Source organism: Haliotis cracherodii, unplaced genomic scaffold (assembly GCF_022045235.1).
Source record: "Haliotis cracherodii isolate W230 unplaced genomic scaffold, xgHalCrac1.p SCAF_5, whole genome shotgun sequence".
Taxonomy (NCBI): domain Eukaryota; kingdom Metazoa; phylum Mollusca; class Gastropoda; order Lepetellida; family Haliotidae; genus Haliotis; species Haliotis cracherodii.
Genome location: NW_027266308.1, coordinates 9,553,991 through 9,579,481, shown reverse-complemented (window position 1 = coordinate 9,579,481; position 25,491 = coordinate 9,553,991). Strand labels below are relative to the sequence as shown.

Below are 25,491 nucleotides of genomic sequence, written 5' to 3'. Positions count from 1 at the left end.
CTGTCTGGCTTACATATGGAGACACCCTTTTAATTGATCATATATTTATCCCAGATCTAGGCAAAGTTGGCAGTGCATCACTCTGGGAACCTGTTTGTTGGCACAGTTGCGAAAGAAAACAAATGATGAACTCGGTGATCTCGTGTGTGTGTTAAACCCCGATACCTGCTGGTGTACAGTGTGTGTACGACTGGGTGGTGTGTCAAGGTTCTTTTCGTGGTGGCTTTTTTATTGGGAAAAGATGTTTATATACAGCTGGTATGTTATTCATATCTTTGTGTAACAGAATCATTTTGAATTAATGTCATTTGAATACTTACCTCGAATATAACAACATATCTATGGAGAATTGTCTGTTAGGAGATTATAACAAAGTGGCCATTGTTATGGGATTGTAGTACCGGTAAAGGGAACATTCTTACAATAGTTCATATGTGAAAACTCAAATTCTGTTTTGGCAAGGGACGGATTCAGAGTAAGCTAGACACAGATGAAAGACATTTTGTAAGCTTGTAAGTTGTATTGTGTAGAAAATGCCTTGATACTTGGTGCCTTGATACAAGCAGTCGGTAGAAAAAAGTTTACAAACATTACAGACATTGTTGTCTGTGGATTTAGAATTGGATATGTGGGTTAATATTAACTGAGTTTACTTGACAGATAGAAATGTTAGTAGATGTGGCAAAAATCACTATGTGATTATCAATGTGGTTACAGTACTGTGTGGTGGTCAAGATTATCCATCCAAGTCGTGATATGCAATTATAAGAAATTGAGTTGTTGCAGGCCCTCTCAATTCACAGTTGTTGCCCTTGTCATACCAGGATATGCTGATTGTTGTAATTGCAGTCATCCAGATTATGATTGTTGGTCTGTCAGCACCATACCTGTGCTTAAGTGATGTCTACAACGTGGTCACTTTTCACCATCACTTCTCATCACTCATTACACATTACACTGCCATGTTGTAATATTAAAATTCTGTTCAAAGCTGTGATATTGAACCGAAATTCTGTTCAAAGCTGTGATATTGAACCGAAATTCTGTTCAAAGCTGTGATATTGAACCGAAATTCTGTTCAAAGCTGTGATATTGAACCGAAATTCTGTTCAAAGCTGTAATATTTAACTGAGATTCTGTTCAAAGCCATGATACTTAGCGGAAAATTATGTTCAAAGCAGCATTAAATCTGACTAAACTTATGAAACTGTGTTAAAGGGTCCATGAAATAGGAGGATGAGACAAGATGTTCTTATTCAGAGTCTGAATGGTATATATGTCATACTTATGTCAGACAAATTCAGGCAGAGATTATTTTCAATGAAAAAGTCAACCTGACTTGAAATATGAAGAAGTGTTTTAGAAAATGAATAATCAAACAAACCGTGTTATGTATAGCATGTCACATGACTTGATCATGCATGCTGTGGTAGTAACGGTGCCGCCAAGTGGTTGAGGAAATGCATTGATGCCATTACATGCTCAAGCAGGCTGTGCAGGGGGACATAGTAAACTGAAGTGATTGGAAAGCAATTACAGATTATGCGGTTTAATCAGGGGACTTTCTGGCTGGTGAAAATAGAAATACTGCTGCGTCAGCTCATTGTGGAATTACCAGGGGATTTGTACGGCTTGTGCAGGTGCTTCTGGCTAGCTGCTTGTTGTTGGGGTAAAAAGGGGGGGGGGGGGGGGGGGAGGGGTTATGATGCTGCAGTTTAGTATGAAATGATTTATATTTTTATCCATTCAGAGAGATAACTGCTCCCCTGGGGCCGATTTTATGATGGTGCTGGGTTGGATGGACTCTTTTTAAATTATAATGGTTGAAATGTGATCAAACATTTACCATGGTTATGGGGTCTTTGAATCAAGCCTGATTTGATATTGATCATGAAGCACATACATGTCATCGTATCCCAATTGCATGAATCAATGTTCATGATGTCAATCACTGGATTGCCTGGTCCAGAACGATTATTTACAGACAGCTGTCATATTGCTGGAATATTGCTGAGAGTGGCGTTACACAACAAACACAATAAACTAATGATGAAGTAAGATGTGTCACAGAGAGTCGGCCCAGGTATCACCGGGTACACATCACTATCTATCTGTCTCTCTCTCTCTCTCTCTCTCTCTTCTTTCTCTCACTGTCTCTCACTTCCACTACAAGACCCCCCACACCCTTGTCTACCTCTGGGAGTCCCCAGGATAAGACTTGCAGTCTCTGACCCAGCAGGTATAGTGACATTAACTAGGTGTGACCCTGTGACTGGGGGGATGGGTCGACAGGTAAACAGACAAGATAAGCTCGTTAACAGGTGAGCCATGGAATGTAGGGAATCTTCACTGACCTACATTCCGGCTGCTGGGCGATGCTGGAGATGATGGGGAGAAGTCAGGGAGGTCTAAAATAAATAAAAACTGAATATGACAACTTACGACCTTGTATGCATTGAATATTGCTGCTCGCCTCACCTTGTCCCTTACTGTCCTGGGATATAGACTAACATCTAGTCACTGAAATGAACATATGTTACAGAAAAAACAGTTGTTAAATAAAAGTTATGAAATATAATCAAAAGGAGCTGCGGGTGGGCACAGGTGGTCTGTACTATCAAAGGGACACAGGTAGTCTCTACTATTAAAGGGGAAGGGTGGCCCGTACTATCAAGGGGCACGGGTGGTCCATACTATCAAGGGGACAGAGGTGGTCCATACTATCAAGAGGACAGAGGTGGTCCATACTATCAAGAGGACAGAGGTGGTCCATACTATCAAGAGGACAGAGGTGGTCTATACTATCAAGATGGCACGGGTGGTCCATACTATCAAGAGGACAGAGGTGGTCCATACTATCAAGAGGAGAGAGGTGGTCCATAATATCAAGAGGACAGAGGTGGTCCATACTATCAAGAGGAGAGAGGTGGTCCATACTATCAAGAGGACAGAGGTGGTCCATACTATCAAGGGGGCACAGGTGGTCCATACTATCAAGAAGACAGAGGTGGTCCATACTATCAAGAGGACAGAGGTGGTCCATACTATCAAGGGGACAGAGGTGGTCCATAATATCAAGAGGACAGAGGTGGTCCATACTATCAAGAGGGCATGGATGGTCCATACTATCAAGGGGGCACGAGTGGCCATTTCGCCAAGACCCATCATTTCCAAGACACCAGGGTGAAGCCAAAATATTGCTGACTGCTGTGTTAAACAATGTTCACAGTCGCCAAAAGACGCCATTACAAGAAATGTTGTAACCAAATCGGTTACCTTGTCTTTAATCAATGAGGACTTCACATGTACTAGACATTTTCTAGAAAAACACCATGTCTCTTTCCAATGATTGCTTGTGCAAATAATCCTTATTCCTACATGTCGTAAGCCCATACATCAGTGCATGTCTGCTTGTAAAACAAACATTTGTATTGGACTGGTAGATTGATGTATTGCTCTAACAAGGACACTCAGTCGGATCCACGTCTATTTCAAGAATAATTCACCGTGGAATTCTGCAGTTGCATGATCGCCAACATCCAAAGTAAACGTTAAGGTCTGGTGTTGGTTCATTTCCTTTATTGAAACTGAAATGGAAACAGTCCTAAAAAGCCCTGAAAGGTGGATATTATTGACAATGGTCTGCAAGTACTGTGTTTTTGACAAATGGGGAAATGTTCATTTCTCCTCTCCTCTGTATCCCCATTTTTTCTCCATCACTCACTTGCTCGTACGAATTGAAATGTGCCGAAACATGAAAAGAGAGGATGCATCAAATTGGGATCTGTCTGCTGGGTACGGGTGTCTGATTCGTCTAAGGCGCAGTGATTGTGCAGAGTTTGGTCCCTTGAGGGTGGCAGAAGCCTATGACATTTGAGAATTCTATTTCTTTTGTTTGTCAGCGCCAACCCGTTCACTACAGTGTTGGATTTCTAAGACCTGTCTCACTCAGGCTTTCCTCCCATGATTGGCTGACGCGCCTGGTTTCAATTAATATGCTGTTAAAAGTGGTGTTAAATCTCACTCACTCACTCAAGCCCATTTTTGGAGTCCTGTCGCTTGAGGACTTGAATATTGTTAAAATCAGCAGGAAGCAATACTCACTCACTCACTCACTCACTCACTCACTCACTCACTCACTCACTCACTCACTCACTCACTCACTCTCACTCACTCACTCACTCACTCACTCACTCACTCACTCACTCACTCACGCTGACCCGATCGTTTCTACGAACATGATTGATAATGTTGCCGCACTATCGACAAGAGGAATTAGTTAGTTCATGTCAGACGTGAAACTAACAAGTGGCGACTGATTGATATTACCACCAAGTACTGGCAGTTTTTCATAGTGATGGTTATTGACCTGTTTCTACTGATATGCTACCATGTATTCTGATGACTCGTGGTCGATCCCCATCACGACAAGGTGTGGGAATGGCCAGTTTTGGTCGACATACCGGGCTAACTATGTTGATTGTTTCTTGTAATTACATGAGAGTACACCAGCATCACCGGCAAGGTGTTTGCAAGGTAAATCTGTGGCCTATTATCACTGTTTGAGCGGCCCAGATAATGGTGTAGTTTATGTATCCAGGCTCTCGGCCTGTCAGCCCAGAACATAATGATGGAATGTGGGGTACACAGCATTTTATATGTGAAGAATAAAGCACGACTCCTCGGTCTTACATTGATACTCAATTGCCAAGGTCTAACTGAGGAGGAGTGCTGTATCTCACTTATAAACCGTCTAAATGCAAGAAATATCAGAAAATAAGAAAACATTGAGATATCTTATAATGAAACCATACAGTGTGTCACGGTATAAAAGGAATGCGATCAAAGTGTGTGAGAGAAGAAACGTGCAGCATAGACAAAAATTAAGTCTTGACATCTAAAATTGAACATTCTTTCATTACCTACTCCGGTGGCTCAGTGGGTTACAAAACTTAACACGATATGTGAGATTGCATGTTCGATTTCCGTCTTCCATAATAAAAAAGGTTTAATTTCTTGTCTTCGATTTTAGGACATTGGATGTATGTAAGTCCAAATATCTGCTACTCAAATAATCAGATCCTACTATCAAAAAGGAAAACCTCATTGTTAAACCAGGTCCTACTAGGAAAAAGTAAAACCTCCCAAGAGGTGTTTACAAGATAGGAAGTAGATACCTACAATACAATAGGCAAAAGTGGCAGTAAGTTTATAACTGTCCACCATGTTTGATGCTGCTGATATAGTGAGGTGAAATGGGGTTTAGTGCCACAACCAAGAGTATTGAACTTACAGATGTTCATGCACATGTGTGTGGCTGTTTGCACTAGTCTGGACTAATGCTGATTTGATGTTGCTAGTCTACTGAGATACCATCCCATAATTAAACATGGAATCCCCACTGAGACCGGTGAAGTCATGGAGAATTTCAGGCAGAAGTGATTCAACTCAAGTATTGTGTCATGTTTTCTATCTTGTTTCTTGTGATATGTATCAATACACGAGGTAAGTGTATAGTGACACCCGAGCTGAACCACGACATGTGTAACACTGACCCCTCCCTATGTTGCAGGTATCCGCCACCCCGAGGAGGTCTCCCTCATGGTCCGGATGGACAAGGATGACCTCAAGCGAGTGGTCAAGGAAGCAGTCCGGAAAAAGAAACACGGAGAATCGAATGTGTCCGGAACACTCAGTGCTAACGGAACCCTCCAGTCTTCATCGGGCAGCCTGGATGGGAAACTCAGCCCCTACCCCAGTCGGAGTCCCATCGGACCCTCACCCTCGGTACATACATTATTGGGAGATCTCTGCCTCATGTGTCTTGATACAAAGTCATCCCTTCCCCAGTTGAACATCACTATCTTATACAGTATCTAGTGGATGGAACAGATGGTAGCCTTATATGATGTTCATTGTTAAATTCCACGCTCAGCAATTATTATTCCAGTTGTATGACGGAGGCCTGTAAATATTCGAGTCTGGACCAGACAATCCAGTGATCGATATTGTGAACAACGGTCCACACCATTGGGAAATGTTGACATGCTATCAACCAAGTCACTGAGTCTGACCACCCCATTCATTTGGTCGCCTCTTACAACCAGCATAGGTTGCCGGGGACCTACTCTAATCTGCAAGTGACTAGCGTTATAAGAGTCGCTGCAGTAACACTGTATCATTTGAGGTCTGTGTTTTTAGTCAGTCTGGTAGTAATTCAGGGCCTCCAGTCTGTTGAGGACTATTTGAGCCTTGGCCAAATATACCATTCATGGTGACATGAGGAGGTTTAAGTCAGGTAATGGTGAACAGTCAGAAAGGTCGTGTTGTACTTTGTAATATTCAATATTTTGTAGCACTGTCTGGCCTACTATGAATTAAAAGGTCCTTGAAATTAAGAATCTCCAATTACTGTTATAAGTTGCAAATCTTCAGTTCAGGAGAAACAAGGAGATGCCAAAAGCTATTATCAGTCTAAAATTTGAATTTAGAAATAATTATGATCATACAATGATGATGATGATGATGATGATGTTGCAGAATACCCTGATCCGCAGCCCCCACAGTATGTCGTCGATGTCTCCGTACAGCACGTTTAACGGCACCATGTCCCCGGGGTCCATGTACAGCCTCTCCTTCGAGGGTATGATGGAGTCGTCACTCGCCAACAGTCCCCCAGTCGCGGCCAAGGAGGCTTTCCAGTACTTGTACAGACCAAAGAACTTCACAGAAAAAGCCAGGATTAACTGCGCGTAAGATTCACAAATACACTATTAATTCACTAAAAAACTCTGTTATTGTGCAATACCATGGTTACAGTATTAATGTTGACAAGGGAGGGCTTACATATGTTAAAAAACCAATGAAATATAGACAGACTTACTTCCCTTCTTCAAAAATAACAGCAAAAAACAGTGCCGAATTCTGATTATCATGTAAATGATAGTGGTATTGATGTGATGACCAATCAAATAAACTTGGAATCACTATCCAATTAATATGCAAATTAGTTTACCTAGCAGGAACTACTTTTTAACCTCCACACATCGATGTTATGTCTGTTTGATTTAAAGTATTATTGTCTGACGTGAATTTAGATAGCTTTTCCCCGATGTGGGTATTTCTGCACACAAACGTGGCTTCAAATCATTTTGCACTATATGATACATGGGTCGATTCACTCAAACAGTATATTCATAAGCTGTTTCTAAAGCTACTTCATTAAATGCAAATAAGTCTTAAACATGGAATATTTAAAATGACTTCATATAAAAAAGATATTATTATCCGCATGTTTCCGTATCCTAAATGTCAGATATTAGGAGTAAAGTATATGTATTATACTCACCATAGGCTGACATAATACAATGTATACTCCAAACATGTGATATTTACAATATGGAAACACACACTGGTAAATATCTCTATTTATCACTAAAAGTTCCTGATTGCAATGATAATTATATATAGTAAAATCTGACACGCTGATGGATATGAAATATGTTTGTAATTTTTTAGAGAAGGTGAGGGAAGATGAGATGCACAAAAAATATATTTATTGCCACAGGCCGCTGTGAGGTTTTGGACATTTTTTAATGTTCCCCAATTTTCTGTGATCTACAGAGGTGCTCTTGGACACCTGATACTCTTGTCAAGATTACTTCTGGTTGAAGTGTTTGTGTTGATATTTCACAAACTATCTCTGTCCAATTGTTCTTCATTATGGAAATAATGTCTCTACCTCCCATGCAGAGAATTATCACTAACTGGCCATCTGGAAGTTTTTCAGTCATTAGACACACAAGCATGTGTGTAAAGTAAGCAGGTACTCTACATTGCTGTACAGGGGCATCCAATTACAACATTTAGACTAAAGGAGGGAATGTCCGGTGTCCGACAGCCTTGCACCAAGGCTCTACTGAAAGAAAAGTCCCTGGATGTGTAGTCATTCTATCCTCCTGATAGGCAAGTCTAGATGTGTGAAAGACTCCAGTCTCTTATAGGGACAATTTGTTCTTATTATTAACATAATCTAGAAATTATGATTTAAACTGATAATTATTGCCTTAGAGACTTGTGCAAGTCTAAGGGTTCGACAGCTCTTGAATTTACCGCACCAAGTCATATTTTACCAACCAAATCTGAACAATAGACAACAATATTGTTGGTAAAATTTCAAAGTCTTCATCATTGAAAAATTGAAAGATTTGTAATTCAAAATAAATACAACTTGTACCTACAAATAAAACACAGATGCAAAAATGCAATAGGAGCTGAATAAGAATGTATCTGTAAAATTCCTCACACATACTTGGACACTTGTTACCCTGAGGACAAGGAAACCATTTGAACCCAGCCCTTTTGCTTGATGAGTGAACACTTCCACTAAGTCACCCAACCCTGTAACAGATGATCTTGTTTTCTCACATTTCCTATTCATGATTAGAAGACCAATTGTTCTTTGGACGAGGTTGCAAAATACCCAAGATACACTACGTCACTATATTGTCCTGAAAGATGCAGACTTGCAGATTGAACTCTGTTAATCTCATTCAAGTCAGTCGATATGTAGGAAATCTATTTGAAAGCTAGAACAACCTAGTAATTTGCTTCTATTACCCGAGACAAATTCCAGACAGTATCGCTATTGTTTTCATGAGCAGCAGGCAGTCTGATTATTGGGGTCACATTACAGTGTGGCTGAAGTTTGGAAATCTGTCAAACTGATAAGACAGTGATCTGTAATTTGAAAGCAATGTTTGTTGAAAGAATGCTATAAACACTGTTTGAAAAGCTGACTGCCTTGGAATCTAAGTCTGTGATAGCCAGAGCCATGAAGCTGATAAATGATAAGTTTGTTTACAGGAATCGGGAGAGGTAAAAGTCATTAACACCCTTTCTTGCATTCCTGATTAGCTTTTACCATTTTGGTTGAACAGAATTTCCTAATGTTATTGTGTTTTAATTATTCATGGTATGTTTGTTGCTGGAGTATTTCACTAGTTTCTGGGGCACCGGTGGCCCTGTCGTCTAAGGCACTGCAATTCACTTTGCAGAGTTGTGTCCCTTGGGCACCCAGAAACCAGATTGTGGGTTCGAAACCTGGTTTGCCCTGATTATGTTTCTAGGTTTGTAAGCACCATAACAGTGCCTGTGTTTCACCAAAGTGGTAAACGTCCGAGACCTGCATCACTTTGGGTGTCCCTTCCATATTTATAAGCTGTCACGCCGTGATGTCACTGGAATTCTGTTCACGACGGCGTTGATCCCAACTCACTCACTCATTAGTTTTGGTCTTTATGTTTATGTCTCAGCTAGCTGGATGTTTGTCAGAAGCTGTGAAAATACGGAAATTGGTTGATTTGTGTAATGCTGCACTTAGCAATGTTACAGCTATATGATGTAGGTCCAAGTTGGAAATGTATGTAAATGTGTTGTTTGCGGCTCTGTGCAGGTGGCTGGACTCGTCCCGGTCGTTGATGGAGCAGGGGGTGAGGGAGAATGACTACATCCTCTTCAAGTTCAAGTACTACTCCTACTACGACCTCAGTCCTAAGGTAAGAATACTCCAGACATAGACTGCAAACACACTTCCCCACACAGACCTCCCAACAAATATTCCAGACACATGGGTCAGTCACAGACTCCAGACATCTGCCAGACACTCGACTTGAGACAAAGACTCCAGACACAGACTCTGGACACATCTCCAGACATCAGTGGCAGACACCTGACCAGAACCAGACTCAAGACATAGTGGAAGTCAAACATATCAACATTACTGCACAGACAGTTATAGATTTCCAAGACATGATCTGGATACAAGCTTCATTCTTCAGACACATCCTATGGACACGAGAGTTCACACAGCAAACAGACAAGATAGATATTGTAGCCTACTGACTCTGTGGCCCACAAGGTGGTTATTTAAGTATGTGGTGTTAAATTTGAGATTGAATCAGACCTTTGTGAACTAAACGCCATCCAAAGGTGTGTAAGCGCACCATCAACTGATGTGTCTGGCAACAATAGCCACTAAGACCACTGTGGCTTGTGTCCATGATGGTGAAACTAGCGCTCGGGTTACGCTTTACACGGCCGGGATTACATTTGTCATTGCACCTTGTCATGGAGGCAGTGGTCTTTATAGACCATCGTGTGATTGAGATGGGCCATAATACTTACCTGAGACCCGTAATACTTGCGTTAAACCAGGTAGGGGGGTTTCACATTACACAGGAAGGAAATCCAAGTGTTGGAGTAACAGTCAGTGAGTTGTCTGTGAAACCTGAACTGTAGACTGGGAACAGTAGTGTATTGTTTGAGGTTGCAAACGCGGGTGGTTGGTGCAATAACTTGCTACCGATGTGTTGGAGCTGTCACTGTAGTGCTACCTGTTACAGCGTGTAGACAAAGGTACCTTCAGTACTCTCGGCTATAGCTGCTGTTCTGTAATGAGTGGCAGTGTGCAGTACTCCTGCAACTGATCAGTGCAGTGTCAGAACAGGAAGCCACAGGTGCCGGATCCAAGGCCTCTCTGAAATACTTCATGCAAGGTCCTACTTCTTATGTAGTTTTGGTGAAGGGGAGTCCAAAATGGCAGAAGTTGGGAGTAGGGGGGACAGAAGTGGGGAGCAGGGGGGACAGAAGTGGGGAGTAGGGGGGGTGGCAGAAGTGGGGAGTAGGGGGGAGAAAAGTGGGGAGCAGGGGGTGGCAGAAGTTGGGAGCAGGGGAGACAAGTGGGGACAGAAGTGGGGAGCAGGGGGTGGCAGAAGTTGGGAGTCGGGGGTGGCAGAAGTTGGGAGTCGGGGGTGGCAGAAGTGGGGAGTTGGGGGTGGCAGAAGTGGGGAGTTGGGGGTGGCAGAAGTTGGGAGTCGGGGGTGGCAGAAGTGGGGAGTAGGGGGAGAAAAGTGGGGAGCGCAGGGGTGGCAGAAGTGGGGAGTCGGGGGTGGCAGAAGTGGGGAGGAGGGGGTGGGGAGGAGGGGGGTGACAAAAGTGGGGAGCAGGAGGGACAAGTGTGTGGGGGGAGGGGGGGGGCTTTCAGGGCGTAGTGAGTCAGAAGTTGGGACCAGGAGATCATAAAGAGAGGGGCAGATGTGGGGGTTGGGAGTTCAAAGGGGAATTGGGGAGACTGAATAGGAAGGGAGTATGCCGTCCTCTATATCCTGAGGGGAATCAGAATGTCGATGTCACTCAGCATAATGGTAACAGAAGAAGGAAGCACTAACAGAAACATCAGTGTATCCATGGAAATAGTTAGTTCACAGCAGTGACAAGAAATGTGTGTTTATGTGTGTTTTGACATGCTACCCGTGCAGATAGCCCGTGAGAGATAGTGGAATGTGATTGTAACATGACCCCCCTGATGAGCCCAGCAGAAAGACATGCATGGCAGTTGGGGAGGGTCTTGTTTCATGGGAGAGGGGGGGGAGAGGAGGAGACGGGGATGAAGGATGCCTGGAAGAGGTAGAGAGATAGGTAGATACACAGAGTGTTGATGGGAGAGAGAGACAGCGAGAATAGAGAGAAGTTGCATGGGTGGCCAGTACATTAGTGGTTGGTTGGTGAATGTGTATTTCCGTTCTTTTTTTACTAGATTGAAAACATATTGCAGCATTTGAGCCTACTGGCTTGAAGTTGTCAAAAAGCATCAATTTGAGTAATCAACTAAGCTTACTTTTTGAAAGAACCATTATGAGACTCGAGTTTTGACCTGGTAGTCGCAGACTGTAGCTTTGAGAGGTGTCCTTTTCGGACTAACAGGATCCAGACGCCTGAGATTTCAAATCATGAAGAACTTCATGCAGACTATCTTAAACATTATTTCAAACAATACTTATGTTCTGTTATTTTGGCATCAATCCCCTTACACTCTCAAATAAGGTCTGATTATACACATTTTAAAGGTCAGTTAAATACAAGCATTGTGATAGCAATCCACATGAAAAAAGTGCACAGAACAAATTCTGGAGTTTTGTTGACTTTGTAATAATAAAGTGTTATTTTTTAGGGAGGGGTGTGACCTCTGACCTTCTCCTTTTCAGTCTGTGTTGACACTGAATCACATTACCAAACTGAGATTGCTCTGCAAGGCGAGCTTTGGCGAGAGAGCCGGCCACTTGCGGTTGTGTTACAGTAATTGGGGAATCTCTTTTGTCATCTGTTGATGAAGATGTCATGGTTAATGGGACGTTGTTAGAAGCAACAGAGATGTTCTTCACGGTTATGTAGGTCTGGGATGTTGGGTTTTTTTTTGTTGCCTTTATCACATGGTATGTTTTTTCTCTCATCTCCCCAGCTGTCTTATGACTTGAGTGATTATATCACTTTTGAGTTACTCATTTGGTTGTATTTGTATGGTGCTATTTACAAAACAGATATCAATTTTCACAATGAGACTTAATTTTGAAAAATGGTGTCGAACATATTGATAATTAAAAGTTAAAAATGCACCTCGGAAACTCTTTAAAAGGGAGTCAGTTTTGGGGGGAATTTAATGGAAATTCACCCCGTGAAGATCCGGCTTGGAATTGGTCTTCAGCAACCCATGCTTGCCATAAAGGGCATCTATGCTTGTCGTAAGAGGCGACTAACGGGATCAGGTGGTCATGCTCGCTGACTTTGTTGATGCATGTCAATGTATGCAAAAGGAGTGGATCAATGCTCATTATGTCAATCACTGGATTGTCTGGTTGTCTGGACTTTACAGACTGCTGTCATATAGATGGAATATTGCCGGGTGCAGCGTTAAACAACAAACAAACAAGCAAACAATTGAAATTCCTTGCAGAATTGTAGAATTCACATCCACAATGGTTAACTGATGTTTCATGTTGTACAGAGATGTATAACACACTTGTGTGAAAATGGACACACAAAGTCTTTTCTTGATCTATAATAGTCACTAAGTGAAAACATTTACACAAAAGGTTTAAGAAATGCAAGATCTTCCTCTCCAGTGAATGTTTCAATCAGAGCCGATGACAGTGGTGTTGAACATGCATATAGTTTGGACAGGCAGTGTTAGTGTAACAAAATATCTGTATCCTGCATTTATTCCTTTGTTTTTGTCTTTCCGATGTGCACCCCCACGTGTGGAGCCATGGAAATGAGAAAGTTTAATAAAGATGCCCTTAGTGTGAGGTCGTCTCCAAGGCCAGTGGAAGCTTCATCAACTATTGATATCTTTCGTAGCAAGCTCATTTAAGTTTGATTATTTATCCTGATTGGTAAGAGGCAGTAGGCAGCTATAATGAGGCAGTGGCCACAGGTCTCAGATAATATGGTATACCTAGACTGGACACAGGTCTCTGATAAAACAGTAAATCTAGACTAGACACAGGTCTGTGATAAAACTGTAAATCTAGACTAGACACAGGTCTGTGATGAAACTGTACATCTAGACTAGACATTGGTCTCTGATAAAACTGTACATCTAGACTAGACACAGGTCTGTGATGAAACTGTACATCTAGACTAGACACAGGTCTGTGAAAAAATTGTACATCTAGACTGGACACAGGTCTCTGATAAAACTGTAAATCTAGACTAGACATTGGTCTCTGATAAAACTGTACATCTAGACTAGACACAGGTCTGTGATAAAACAGGGTATACCTAGACTAGACACAGGTTCGTGATAAAACAGTGTATATCTAGACTAGACACAGGTTCGTGATAAAACAGTGTATATCTAGACTGGACACAGGTCTCTGATAAAACAGTAAACCTAGACTAGACACAAGTCTCTGATTAAACAGTGTATACCTAGACTGGACACAGGTCTCTGATAAAACAGTAAATCTAGACTAGACACAGGTCTGTGATAAAACTGTAAATCTAGAATAGACACAGGTCTCTGATAAAACTGTACATCTAGACTAGACACAAGTGTCTGATTAAACAGTGTATATTTAGACTAGACACATGTCTAGGATAAAACAGTTTTTTCTGGAATGTCTTGATCCAAACTGTTCTTCAATATCTGAAAACGTCTCAGGTACCTGTGTGCAAATGGGACCGAGCTGCTGTTATTAAACGATATTGTAAAGATAATCTTAAGTACTCTTAAGAAGACTGAATGAGAAGAGCAGGTCCTGTGATAGTGGTGTCGGTGCTTTGCTTTCCTGATTTGTTGGGTGTTGTCTTGTCAACTGCAATACTAAATAGAACAGGTCGCTCGCTCGCTCGCTCGCTCACTCACTCACTCACTCACTCACTCACTCAGCAATGACATTTGTCAGCAGTTCAGAGGTCACATGCTACACACAGGCTGTGTTTAATGTGACATTGATCTCTCTGAATCAGGAGACATTTGTGTTGACATTTCAAATTATTATCGTCATAAATACTGCCCAATCTGTCCTATTTAGTATCTGACACGCACACATTAAGTGTACCATTTCCTGCATTAAGAAGGTCTTTAGAAGTTCCACGTTGTACTTTAACACTGGTGTAATGAGAGAGGCCGAGCTGGAAAGAACAAAGAGTGTTAGTTATACACTGCATATATCATTGTCATCAACTGTTATTATACTGTGTAGTGTTTATGATAGTTGGACAGACTTAATACTTTCAGTGGTGATTCAGATTGCTTTTGTCCGACTTCTCACTGGAGATATACTACTGATTTATTACTGCAACGCTACACTTTGTCATGATTTAGTATATTAATAATTACGATCACGATATGATAAATGAAACTTGACACTTATATTGATAATCCCATGCGACTATGCTTGTCGTGAGAGGCGACTAACGGGATCGGGTGGTCAGGCTCGCTGACTTTGTTGATGCATGTCATCGTATCACAATTGCGTGGATCGATGCTCATGATGTCAATCACTGGATTGTTTGGTCCAGACTATTTACAGACCTCCGTCATATAGCTGGAATATTGCTGAGTGGGGCTTTAAACAACAAACAAACAAATATTTATAATGATAACTTATTGCATAACCCATAAAAATGGCAGATTTCAACTAGTACTTATGATACCTTAACTATTGGGCAATTTGGCAAGGACTACAGGACGAGTGCCAATTTCTAATGCTTACATATAGTGTGCAGTTTATTGCACTGGGAGCAGTAAGTATGATGTAATCAGTATCAAACTGTCTGAACATTTTATTCAACTGTTTTGTGATTCAGTATGTTAATCTGACAATAATTAAACTATTGTTGGACTGTTGTTCTGTTGTTTTAGTCTGATACAATCTGCATAAACCTGCCAAAGATTTAATTATCACCCCGGGAGCAGGATATAAGAATGGGTGCTGTCTGTCCATCCGTCACGTTTAGTTTCCAGAGAAGAACTGAAAAAACATGAGAAATATCTTTACAAACCTTGGTCCATAGATAGGTCTAGTGGTGATCTGGTGCCTTTTGATAGTTTTGGATTTTTTCATAATATATTTTCGAGTTTCCATGGCAACGACTTTGACTTAGACTGAAACTGGCTGTAGTACTCTTTTCTGGCAGGGAATATGAGTATTTCATGCTTGTTATAGCAGATCTTGAATACCGTACAATATCTCTTCACCAAACTTGGCACATAGATAGGTCTAGTGGTAAACTGGTGCCTTTTGATAGTTAAGAATTTGTTACAAATTTATTTTTCGAGTTTCCAAAAGCAACCGGATATGTAATAATGGCAGGGGATATGAGTATTTCATGCTTGTTATTGTTGTGTTGTTTCAGTACGATGCAATCCGTATCAACCAGGTGTATGAGCAGGCGAAGTGGGCACTGATGGCAGAGGAGATCGAGTGTACAGAGGAAGAAATGATGATGTTCGCGGCTCTACAGGTAATACCTCCGACTTCTTCATCAGCATTCAGCATCCTTCTGTCTCGCTTGAATCAAGAGAAAGAGTAAGGTTTAAGTCGTTTCTACAGCACTTCAGTTTTATCACGGCATGTTTGCTTAAGGTGAGAGCCAAGCCTAAAGTGACAGGCCATAGATGCCTAAAATTGCCACTGGTGAAATCACAAGCATTTGTATGGCAACAAAGAGTCATAATTGGAAATTCCCAGAATTGAACCTGATATCAAAGGCATATATGGTGTTGCTGATGTTGTCCTCGTCCACAGTTCCAGATTCAGCGGCAGTCGGGTCTGCCCCAGCCGGACATCGAGACCATGAACAATGAGGAGGATGACATTGACGCTGCTCTCAAGGACCTCCAGGAGTCTCTGGAGGGGACCTCCGTGTCCAACGCCGGCGACATCACACATATACCAGAACTTGGAGACTATGTCAAGTTCCTAAAGTGAGTACAGATTAAGAAGTAATAGTACCTTCACGTTTCAGAGACATTGAAGTTGTTTCCTGACAGTTCAATGACATAGGTATAGACAAAAGGGTTTACTGTCATGAGTGGACCAGTCATGCTTGATGGATTACCTTCTACATCCTTGAAAGCCAGGAACTGCCCTCGTGGTCCCGTGGATACAGCATCTGCCGTTAGATCACAAGGTCGGTGGTTCCTTCCCTGGCCACCTCTTACCATAAGAGGTTAAAAATGGTACTTGTTGCTACCCTGCCTGACTCTGCATCGAGGGGATAACACAAGGAATTGTCAACATGACGTCGGTATACTGTGTCTGAGTGGGGTGTTCATGTTAAACTGCTGCATGGTATCACACTGTAAAACCGGCATTACTCTGGACTAGCGCAAGCAGCTACGCTCACGCACGCATGTTGCTATGTAGTGCACAGGTCTTGAATCACATTTCACCTGAACAGTTTGAAACCCGGGTATATAGTCTTCTTGCCTCATTATTTAACAGAAGGTGCGAGGTGACCTGGGACATTAAGAGTGGGAGGAATCATTACAACATTCTGTACCTAATTCCATCAATAAACTAGGATATGTTACACATTTTGGCAAAAACATTGCTAGTGGTTCTGGCTAGATATTTATGCCACTATCTGTCACAGCGACTAGTTGTTGGTTTATAAAACAGATAATTATTTATATGACTGCGAATGTTACATTGTAGTTTAATGCCAATAAATGATTGTGTAGCCATGGATGTCCAGAATTAAAGCCATGATGGACAATGTCACAACTACACTGTCCAAACCAATGCATCCATGCTAACTCAGTGATCGGTTTTCTTTAAAGGCCGAAGAGAATAACACTAAAAAGTTACAAGCGGTACTGGGCGACATTCAAAGACACTCATATTGTGTTCTTCCGAAGCCGAGAGGAAAGCAACGGCCCTCCAGTGATGAGGATAAATGTCAGAGGTGAGTGGCGTCTGCAAACATTCATCGTGCGATACCTGCGGCAGCCACGTGATGTTTATAGAACAAAGTGACCACGCCTGCTCCATCGACACATTTTTTACGTCAGATAAATCTGGGGAATATTAGCCTGAAGATGTGGGTTAAATAATGACTTACATGAAAGGGCCTGCGACTCTGTCACTGGGCCGGTCCGTCTGCCTGGTGGGCGTGAGAGGGTGTTTATCTCAGGGGTAGTAGGCAGGGAAATAGTGTAAGTGATGTGTTGTCTCCTGAGGCGGAGAGAGAGGTAAATGTCAGCCATGGAGGGGAGAAAGTTGTAGCAAGTTAAAGAGAAACAGATGGGGTGGGGTCGTGGAAACATGCGTCAAAGCATCAGGATATTGCGTATGGAGACGGTATAAACATGCAGTGGGGACTCGGCCTTTACTCTATAGCTGAACCAAATGTTGAAATAATACATGTCTTTGATTCACCAGAAGGGAAATCTTGAAAATAACAGGAAAAAGTTGAGCCAAAGAAGTAAAACAAACGTTTGTTTGTTGTTTATCACCGCACTCGGCAATATTCCCGCTATATGGCTGCGGTCTGTAAATAATCGAGTCTGGCCAGACTATCCAGTGATTGATATCATGAGCATCGATCCACACATTTGGGATACGATGACATGCATCAACCAAGTCAGAGAGCCTGACCACCCAATCCCGTTAGCCGCCTCTTACGTTCACATAGTCGCCCGTTACAGCCAACATGGGTTGCTGAAGACCTATTCTAACCCAGATCTTCACGGGTCAGTAAGACGAAAGTAAGAAATGTCGTTTAGTGGAATGATGAACTGGGAACAAACATGTTTGATGAACACTTCAGGAAATGGGTCCCTATAAGAGTTTGAGGAAATATCAATAATGTCAAGATATTTTGTATCAATTTTTATTGAAACTGTCTTGAGATGCTGGTGTTGAAGTGAGGATGTTCCAGTGTGTCAAGTTGTAGACTCTCCAAGTGTATGGCCCCAGTGCTTGCTAGAGTGGCACCATGTGACTAGGTAAGCTGGAGGGGTCTCAGTGGGGGGAGGGGTCTCAGTGGCCTTGGGGGGAGGGGTCTCAGTGACCTTGGGGGGAGGGGTCTCAGTGGGGGGAGGGGTCTCAGTGGCCTTGGGGGGAGGGGCGGTTGTACATGACACTCGTCAGGATCAAGTGTGTACTGCTTACAACACATAGGACAACTTCCACTTCACCAATCTGGTTTTGAAGTGGGTTCTGTCAACTGCTGTCTTGTTCTTAAGAAACACAACTGATAATATGCATCTGCTATGAACCTTAATTCATTTTCATAGAGTAGGGGAAGCAGTGGTTGAGGTGTTCACTCTTCGCGCTTAAGACCTGGTTTGATGCACATTAGAACAGTGAAGCTCTCTTGCTGTCCCTGACCTGATATTGCTGGAATATTGCTCAAATGATTTCATAGTACGCACACACACACTATGGTGATGCCAAATCATTTGACAGTTCGTGTATTACTGAAGATATTGATACCTACAGTGAAGACTGCTCTCAGGACGTTCTTGCTGAGAATACTCACGCAAAGCCACCTTGTTCCATACCAATGCTTTGTTAATCCAGAAATTTAATTTTTGTCGAGTTTGCTAGAATTAGTACTGACTGGGTTTAACAGTTTCACTGTACACTTTTTACCACCTAATGATTCCTGGCTATATTATTTATGCATCTTCATCAATTCTGAAACATCATCAACATTATTGTTATAGTTTATTCCTATATTACGTTCAAATCATGACAGGAACCTTGTTTCATTCACTGAAACAGTTCAGGGAAACCATGGTAACCTGCAAGCATCAGGGTAAAGTAACAGAGAGCATGTGGCCGACACCTGTCTGCCGCCATTGCCACACACCCAGACAGATGGACATGCTGACACTGTACACACAAACATACTTGAACAGCTGATACAGACGCACTGCTACACCAGGGTATTAACTTACGCCTCGGCATGGGCTAAGGGAGGTAACTCAGTTTACAGTTGTATTGGAGCAGTGACAAATGTGCAGGAATTCACTTTGAATTTTGGGTTAAACCTTAAAATTGATTTGGATTGTTTCAGGGTGTGAGTGTAACCCAGATGTCAACCTTACCTCTAAGAAATATGGCATCAAGTTGTTTGTACCGGAACATGACGGAATGCAGGAAATCTGCCTTAGGTTTGAGCTGGTGAGTTAAGTCTTTGACGTTTCATGTTTTCGTTGTCTTGAAAATCTGTTATGAGTCATGATCATTCTCAAGTAAAAATTCATGATCGAGAACATTGCAGATATGAAAATATGCATCCGTTTTGGGTGGAGTATGAATCTGTTCTTAAAACATTATTAATTATGACCCATGGAAAAATGATGACAGTTGTAAGATAAATAAGAATAGCTACTGCAGGAGTATTAGAGGTTGGATATTGATGGCGACTTGAGTAAAACAACATTCACTCAATCAAGCTACTCAGACCAATCCTCAGCATGTGTATATTCCGCATGCAGTATTGGGACATCGATATCCCCGAAATAGGATAACTGCATTGTTTGGTCATGTGACTGTCCCCAGGAGGAGCAGTACTGTCGGTGGATGGCGGCGTGCAAGTTGGCGTCGAAGGGCAAGACGATGATGGACAGCTCGTACGAGAGTGAGGTCCAGGCCCTGCAGACCTTCCTCAGTATGCAGCATCCCGCGACGGTCCCCACCATCTCCGCCAACGAGATCAACATCCAAGCAGAAGACTTTGTAGCGCCACGATTCTACAAGAAAATCAAATCAAAATCGGTGAGTCCGTATAAACATTCAGTGTTATTTTTTAAACTGGATCCTGGGAGCTGCTATGCTTTTTTAGTATATAGGTAATGATTGCTTTAACTGGCCACGATGCTCAATGTCCCACATTGTAGCTGGTAGTTTAAAGATCTCTTTCAGCTGAGAATGGATTCTTGCAGGAGTAGGGTTGATTTGGGAGATTGTGATCAGTTTGCACAAATATGATTCTTGGGATCTGTGTAACGTCGGGCTTTCCTCCCACAATTAGCGCTATGTGATGTCAGTGATGTGAGTGAAATTCTGTACAACCCTACTGGCTGAGGCAAGTCATTCTTTGCTAGACCAGCCTGGTGACCACGTAGGAGGAACTGTTGAGGTGATGTGAGTGATATTCTGTACAACCCTACTGGCTGAGGCAAGTCATTCCTTGCTAGACCAGCCTGGTGACCACGTAGGAGGAACTGTTGAGGTGATGTGAGTGATATTCTGTACAACCCTACTGGCTGAGGCAAGTCATTCCTTGCTAGACCAGCCTGGTGACCACGTAGGAGGAACTGTTGAGGTGATGTGAGTGATATTCTGTACAACCCTACTGGCTGAGGCAAGTCATTCTTTGCTAGACCAGCCTGGTGACCACGTAGGAGGAACTGTTGAGGTGGTGTGAGTGATATTCTGTACAACCCTACTGGCTCAGGCAAGTCATTCCTTCCTAGACCTGCCTGGTGACCACGTAGGAGGAACTGTTGAGGTGGTGTGAGTCATATTCTGTACAACCCTACTGGCTCAGGCAAGTCATTCCTTGCTAGACCAGCCTGATGACCACGTAGGAGGAACTGTTGAGGTGATGTGAGTGATATTCTGTACAACCCTACTGGCTGAGGCAAGTCATTCCTTGCTAGACCAGCCTGGTCACCACGTAGGAGGAACTGTTGAGGTGATGTGAGTGATATTCTGTACAACCCTACTGCCTGAGGCAAGTCATTCCTTGCTAGACCAGCCTGGTGACCATGTAGGAGGAACTGTTGAGGTGATGGTGCGGTGTTGTTCCTATGGTGGATCCCTGTAATGGACGATGTTGATGTTGATGTTGTAGTGGGAGGTGTTGATGTTGAAGTAGGAGGTGTTGATGCTGTAGATGTTGTTACTGCCTTTGGAGTTGTTGATGCTGTAGGAAGTGATGATGATGCTGTAGTAGACATTAATACTGTAGATGTACTAGATGTTGATGCAGTAGATGTTGATGCTGTAGGAGATGTCGATGTAGTAGTAGATGTTGATGTAGTAGTAGATATTGATGCTTTAGTAAACATTAATGCTGTAGATGTACTAGAGGTTGATGCAGCAGATGTTAAAGCTGTAGTAGATGTTGATGTTGCAGTAGATGTTGATGTTGTAGTGGGAGTTATTGATGCTGTAGTAGATGTTGTTGCTGCTGATGTTGGAGATGTTGATGCTGGAGTTGGAGATGTTGATGTAGACATTGATGCTGTAGTAGATGTTGATGCTGGAGTAGGTGATGTTGTAGTAGACGTTGATGTGATAGAGGGAGATGTGGATGCTGCTGTAGACGTTACAGTGCTGTCTGTGTGTTTCAGCTGGTACAGAGGATAATGGAGGCACACACCAACGTCCAGGGCATGAGTCTCATCGAGGCCAAGCTGGCGTACATCCGGGCGTGGCAGGCGCTCCCTGAGTACGGCATCACCTACTTCCTCATCAAGATGTCCAACAGCAAGAAGGAGGTCGGTCATGTGTTCAGTACTTGATTGCAAAGTCACAAACATCAGCTAAGTTTCAAAATGTCAAGAATTCTTAGCACATGAAACGTTTCTTTATGTGTATCCCTTCTAAATGCCTTTCAGAGACTTGAATTGTTGTGTTATTATGTAGACCGTAGGGATAAACTTAGCATGATGTTCCTAGATTTGGACTTTAGCCTCGGGGCTAATGTGGCAGACTTTAATAGTACCGTCCAGATGTGGGTATTTTCCGTATCTACTTGAAATTACTTTTACAATGTGTGGACTCATTTGAATATGCATCTGCTCTAAATCAATGAGTGAAACAAAAGTTTGACCTTTGGATTTGTTTTGTTTCAGGAGTTGATTGGTGTGGCTTCCAATAGGATAATCCGGATGGACCCCAACACCGGCGACTCCATCAAGACATGGCGCTACAACACGCTCCAGTCATGGCACGTCAACTGGGAAAACGAAAACGTCATTCTCAACTTCGAGGAGGAGCGAGTCACATTCTCGTCAATAGGAACCCCTTGCAAAGTGATCCACGAGTTTATCGGAGGCTACATATTCCTGTCGATGAGATCACAGGACAAGAACCAATCTTTGAACCAGGAACTATTCCACAAGTTGACAGGCGGCTGGTCTTGAGGCCGCCTCAGCCAATCAGAACTCTCCATTCAATAACAGTGCCTCTTTATGGAAGTGGTTGCCATGTCAACAGAAATCTGCCTGTTGCCATAGCAATGAGTCCATGTCGGCATGGCAACCGCTCCGGGTTCACTGCTGTCAGTCATAGTTGTTTTGTTTGTTGCTAGGCTGGTCCCAAGCAAGCTTAGGGCCTTGTCTTAGATTATAAGATTATTATCTGTTAAGTGTATCATAGCTAAATACTACGACTCTGTCCTGTGCCACATATGAACTGGAATTGTTAATAGCGACAGCCATAATGCTTCATGCCATCGTGGTGGTGTGATGACGACTTTTACAAATACAAAATGTTTTCTGCACTGACATTTTCTCTGAGAGAAGAACGCTGTCTGTGTGCCTGTTCGGGAGGTGTTTGACTTGGATGGGATGTCCCCAGTGTTTGAACACTTAGTAGGAAGTGAACAGCTTTTCAACATAGTGCTTGCTGAGGATGGAACACTAGTTCTGTTGAAGATGGACACTGTAGTGCTTGTTCTGTAGAACACATCGGACTGAGAAACTTGGGACATTCGGTGGAAGTACCAGTTCTAATGTGGATAGATGCTTTAGAGAAGCTGGCCGAGAAATGACTTGGTGTGTGTGGTGGGGACAGTTCATGGACTGACGCATATCATCAGAGGACATCAGAGGACATCTCTGATGATGAGTGTCAAGGAATACTGTCATCAGGGGTGGATAGGGACCCTCTGTGTGACTCACCGAGTGACAAGGATAAAACTAATTATTGAAGGCCTGATTCTGCCCATGCTAAGGAAACACTTTTTCCGGTTTACAGATTTGACTGCCTGGAACAAAAAGCAAAAAGCAGAAGATAATGTGAAAATACATTATTATTTTTTATGCCAGTGGAGAAAAGAATATGTATAAAATATATTGAACTAATTTATATTTTACTGACCGACACAAGCTATTGCTGAGCTAAAATCTGTAAACTGTAAAATAAATGTGTGGCCTTGGCTATCCATGGCCTATGCTAGAGTCTTCTAGGGCATCTTGTGAGAGACCAGGAGCTGGGTTCTGTTTGATGTAGTCATACACTCACTCAGCGAGCAGAGGAAAATATCCGAGAGTAGAGGACCGCCATTTCAGGACACAGTCTTTACTATCACTTGACAAGGGTGCTTAGTGGATGTATATTTAGGCCAGTGTCTGTCATATATAACAGGAAACCAGTATCATCTAAAATACCGCTTCCGTATAACCATCTATCACAATTCTCTCTTTTGGCTGTTGTTCCGATATATTTCAATGTTTGTCAAAATACCAAGTTGTTAACTAAATATACTACCAGCATATTCCTGTGATGGAAACTGATTAATATGGCATGTTTTATTAAAAAGTCAACAATATTAGACTATATACTTCTCCAATACTAAGATTGAAAAACTGTGTAAAAGCGTTATGTACATACTGTGCTTAGAAATATATTTTATTGTGGAAATCGGACGTTGAAGTACATCACGAATTATACTTGGTTTGACGATGCCAAGATGTTGTTAATGATAAATATTGATAACTGATATGTCTATCAAGGTATTTATTAGTGGTTTGATTTATTAACCAATATGTATTAGTTGTCATGACAACCCCGTGTGTTGAGGAATTCATCAGTCACTATAAGGGGTGCAATTACATTGGTGCTGAGTGATGATGATGATGATGATGATGATGATGTTGCTGGTCATGTGATTATTATACACGCTGTCATAACCGGTTTGTACAGTCAGTTGAATGAAATGTTTGTCGTAATTGTTAAACCTGTTGGTTATCCAAATTCTACGAATAATTTAGTTAAAGGAAATGTATTTTTGATCGTGTAAGAAATATTGTAAATTTCAATTGTGTAAAAAATATCGTAATGGTATTGAAGAATGGCACCTGCATTAAGTGCAGATTACATCAGTGTGTTAAAGTTCATAAATACTCAAAAACTACTCCTAAAGTGAAATAAAATAGATTAAGTCTCATTGTCGCATAATAATGTGCCCAACATCTTTTTGTTGTCCAATCATATTAACAAACTCACAGCACGGCTGCTTGTATTGTATAAAACTCATCAGACGCGGACATTTGCCGTATTTCCTTCGATCTCTTAACGAAGTTCCAATGAAACATACCTCATGATATTAGCTATTGGCTATTCTAGACTAATTACAATAATGTGGATGGTAGCGATCACTAGGGCCGAACTGTAGCCTGTACCTACCTATATCAACTCTTTAATATAATAAATATATCAACGCAATAAACATTGACCATTGTATATGATTCATTATCACGTGGTTGTCAGTGATTTCCTGCAGTGTTACAGCTAAGATATGCTGACTTGGCAATCTGTCACTCTATCAACAACACATGGATTCTGTTTTTATAACAGGATATTTTGTAAATATTTATTAATATTTGCAACATAATATGAATTGCCTGTGACAATTATGCAGATTACTACCCTACACCAATGTTAACGGACCTATAACCCGTGCCATTTCTTAATGCTTTCGTCATCTACGAGGATTGCAGTTTTTAGCCTATGTTTTATTCCGTCATACCCATCTGCAGTTAAGTGCCTTTTGTCTTTGCTGGGATATGCATACTTCTGTTATAATTTCAAACTTTATTCCATCTACCTGTGTTCTGGAGAAACTGGTGAAATATGTTATCACTAGGTCACGCTGACCTATTAAGTCACAGTGACATAAACAAAAGGTCAAGGTCATGTAAGGGTTAAGGTGACAGAGGTTATTTTACTTTTCAATTTAAGTCAACTTGGAATGGAATATTTTCTAGAATTTTTGATGAATATTACTAATCAAAACGTCTATGTAATGATAATATGCAATGGGAAATAATATGAAGTTTTTTGTTGAATTAAACTATTTGTTGAAAACTATCACAAGTCACCATTCTGGTAAGCCTTTTTGATATTTCAGTAATGGGTTGTCACGGAGACAAATGTTGCCATGACCTTTGTGTTATTT

The 25,491-nt window shown here is 41.9% G+C and overlaps 1 protein-coding gene across 1 annotated transcript in view; it reads left to right on the top strand.

Annotated features, from left to right (window-relative positions):
• The window catches only part of LOC139444139 (fermitin family homolog 2-like), a 92,394-nt gene extending 67,201 nt beyond the window's left edge, over nt 1–25,193 (top strand). The window contains exons 3-12 of the mRNA XM_071225040.1: nt 5,573–5,787; nt 6,541–6,752; nt 9,455–9,557; nt 15,700–15,807; nt 16,092–16,270; nt 17,129–17,253; nt 19,372–19,478; nt 19,860–20,075; nt 21,659–21,805; nt 22,163–25,193. Of these exons, the coding sequence (XP_071081141.1) occupies nt 5,573–5,787; nt 6,541–6,752; nt 9,455–9,557; nt 15,700–15,807; nt 16,092–16,270; nt 17,129–17,253; nt 19,372–19,478; nt 19,860–20,075; nt 21,659–21,805; nt 22,163–22,453 (1,703 nt within the window). The 3' untranslated portion in view covers nt 22,454–25,193. The remainder of the gene's footprint in view (nt 1–5,572; nt 5,788–6,540; nt 6,753–9,454; nt 9,558–15,699; nt 15,808–16,091; nt 16,271–17,128; nt 17,254–19,371; nt 19,479–19,859; nt 20,076–21,658; nt 21,806–22,162) is intronic.
• Nucleotides 25,194–25,491: the final 298 nt, after the last annotated feature.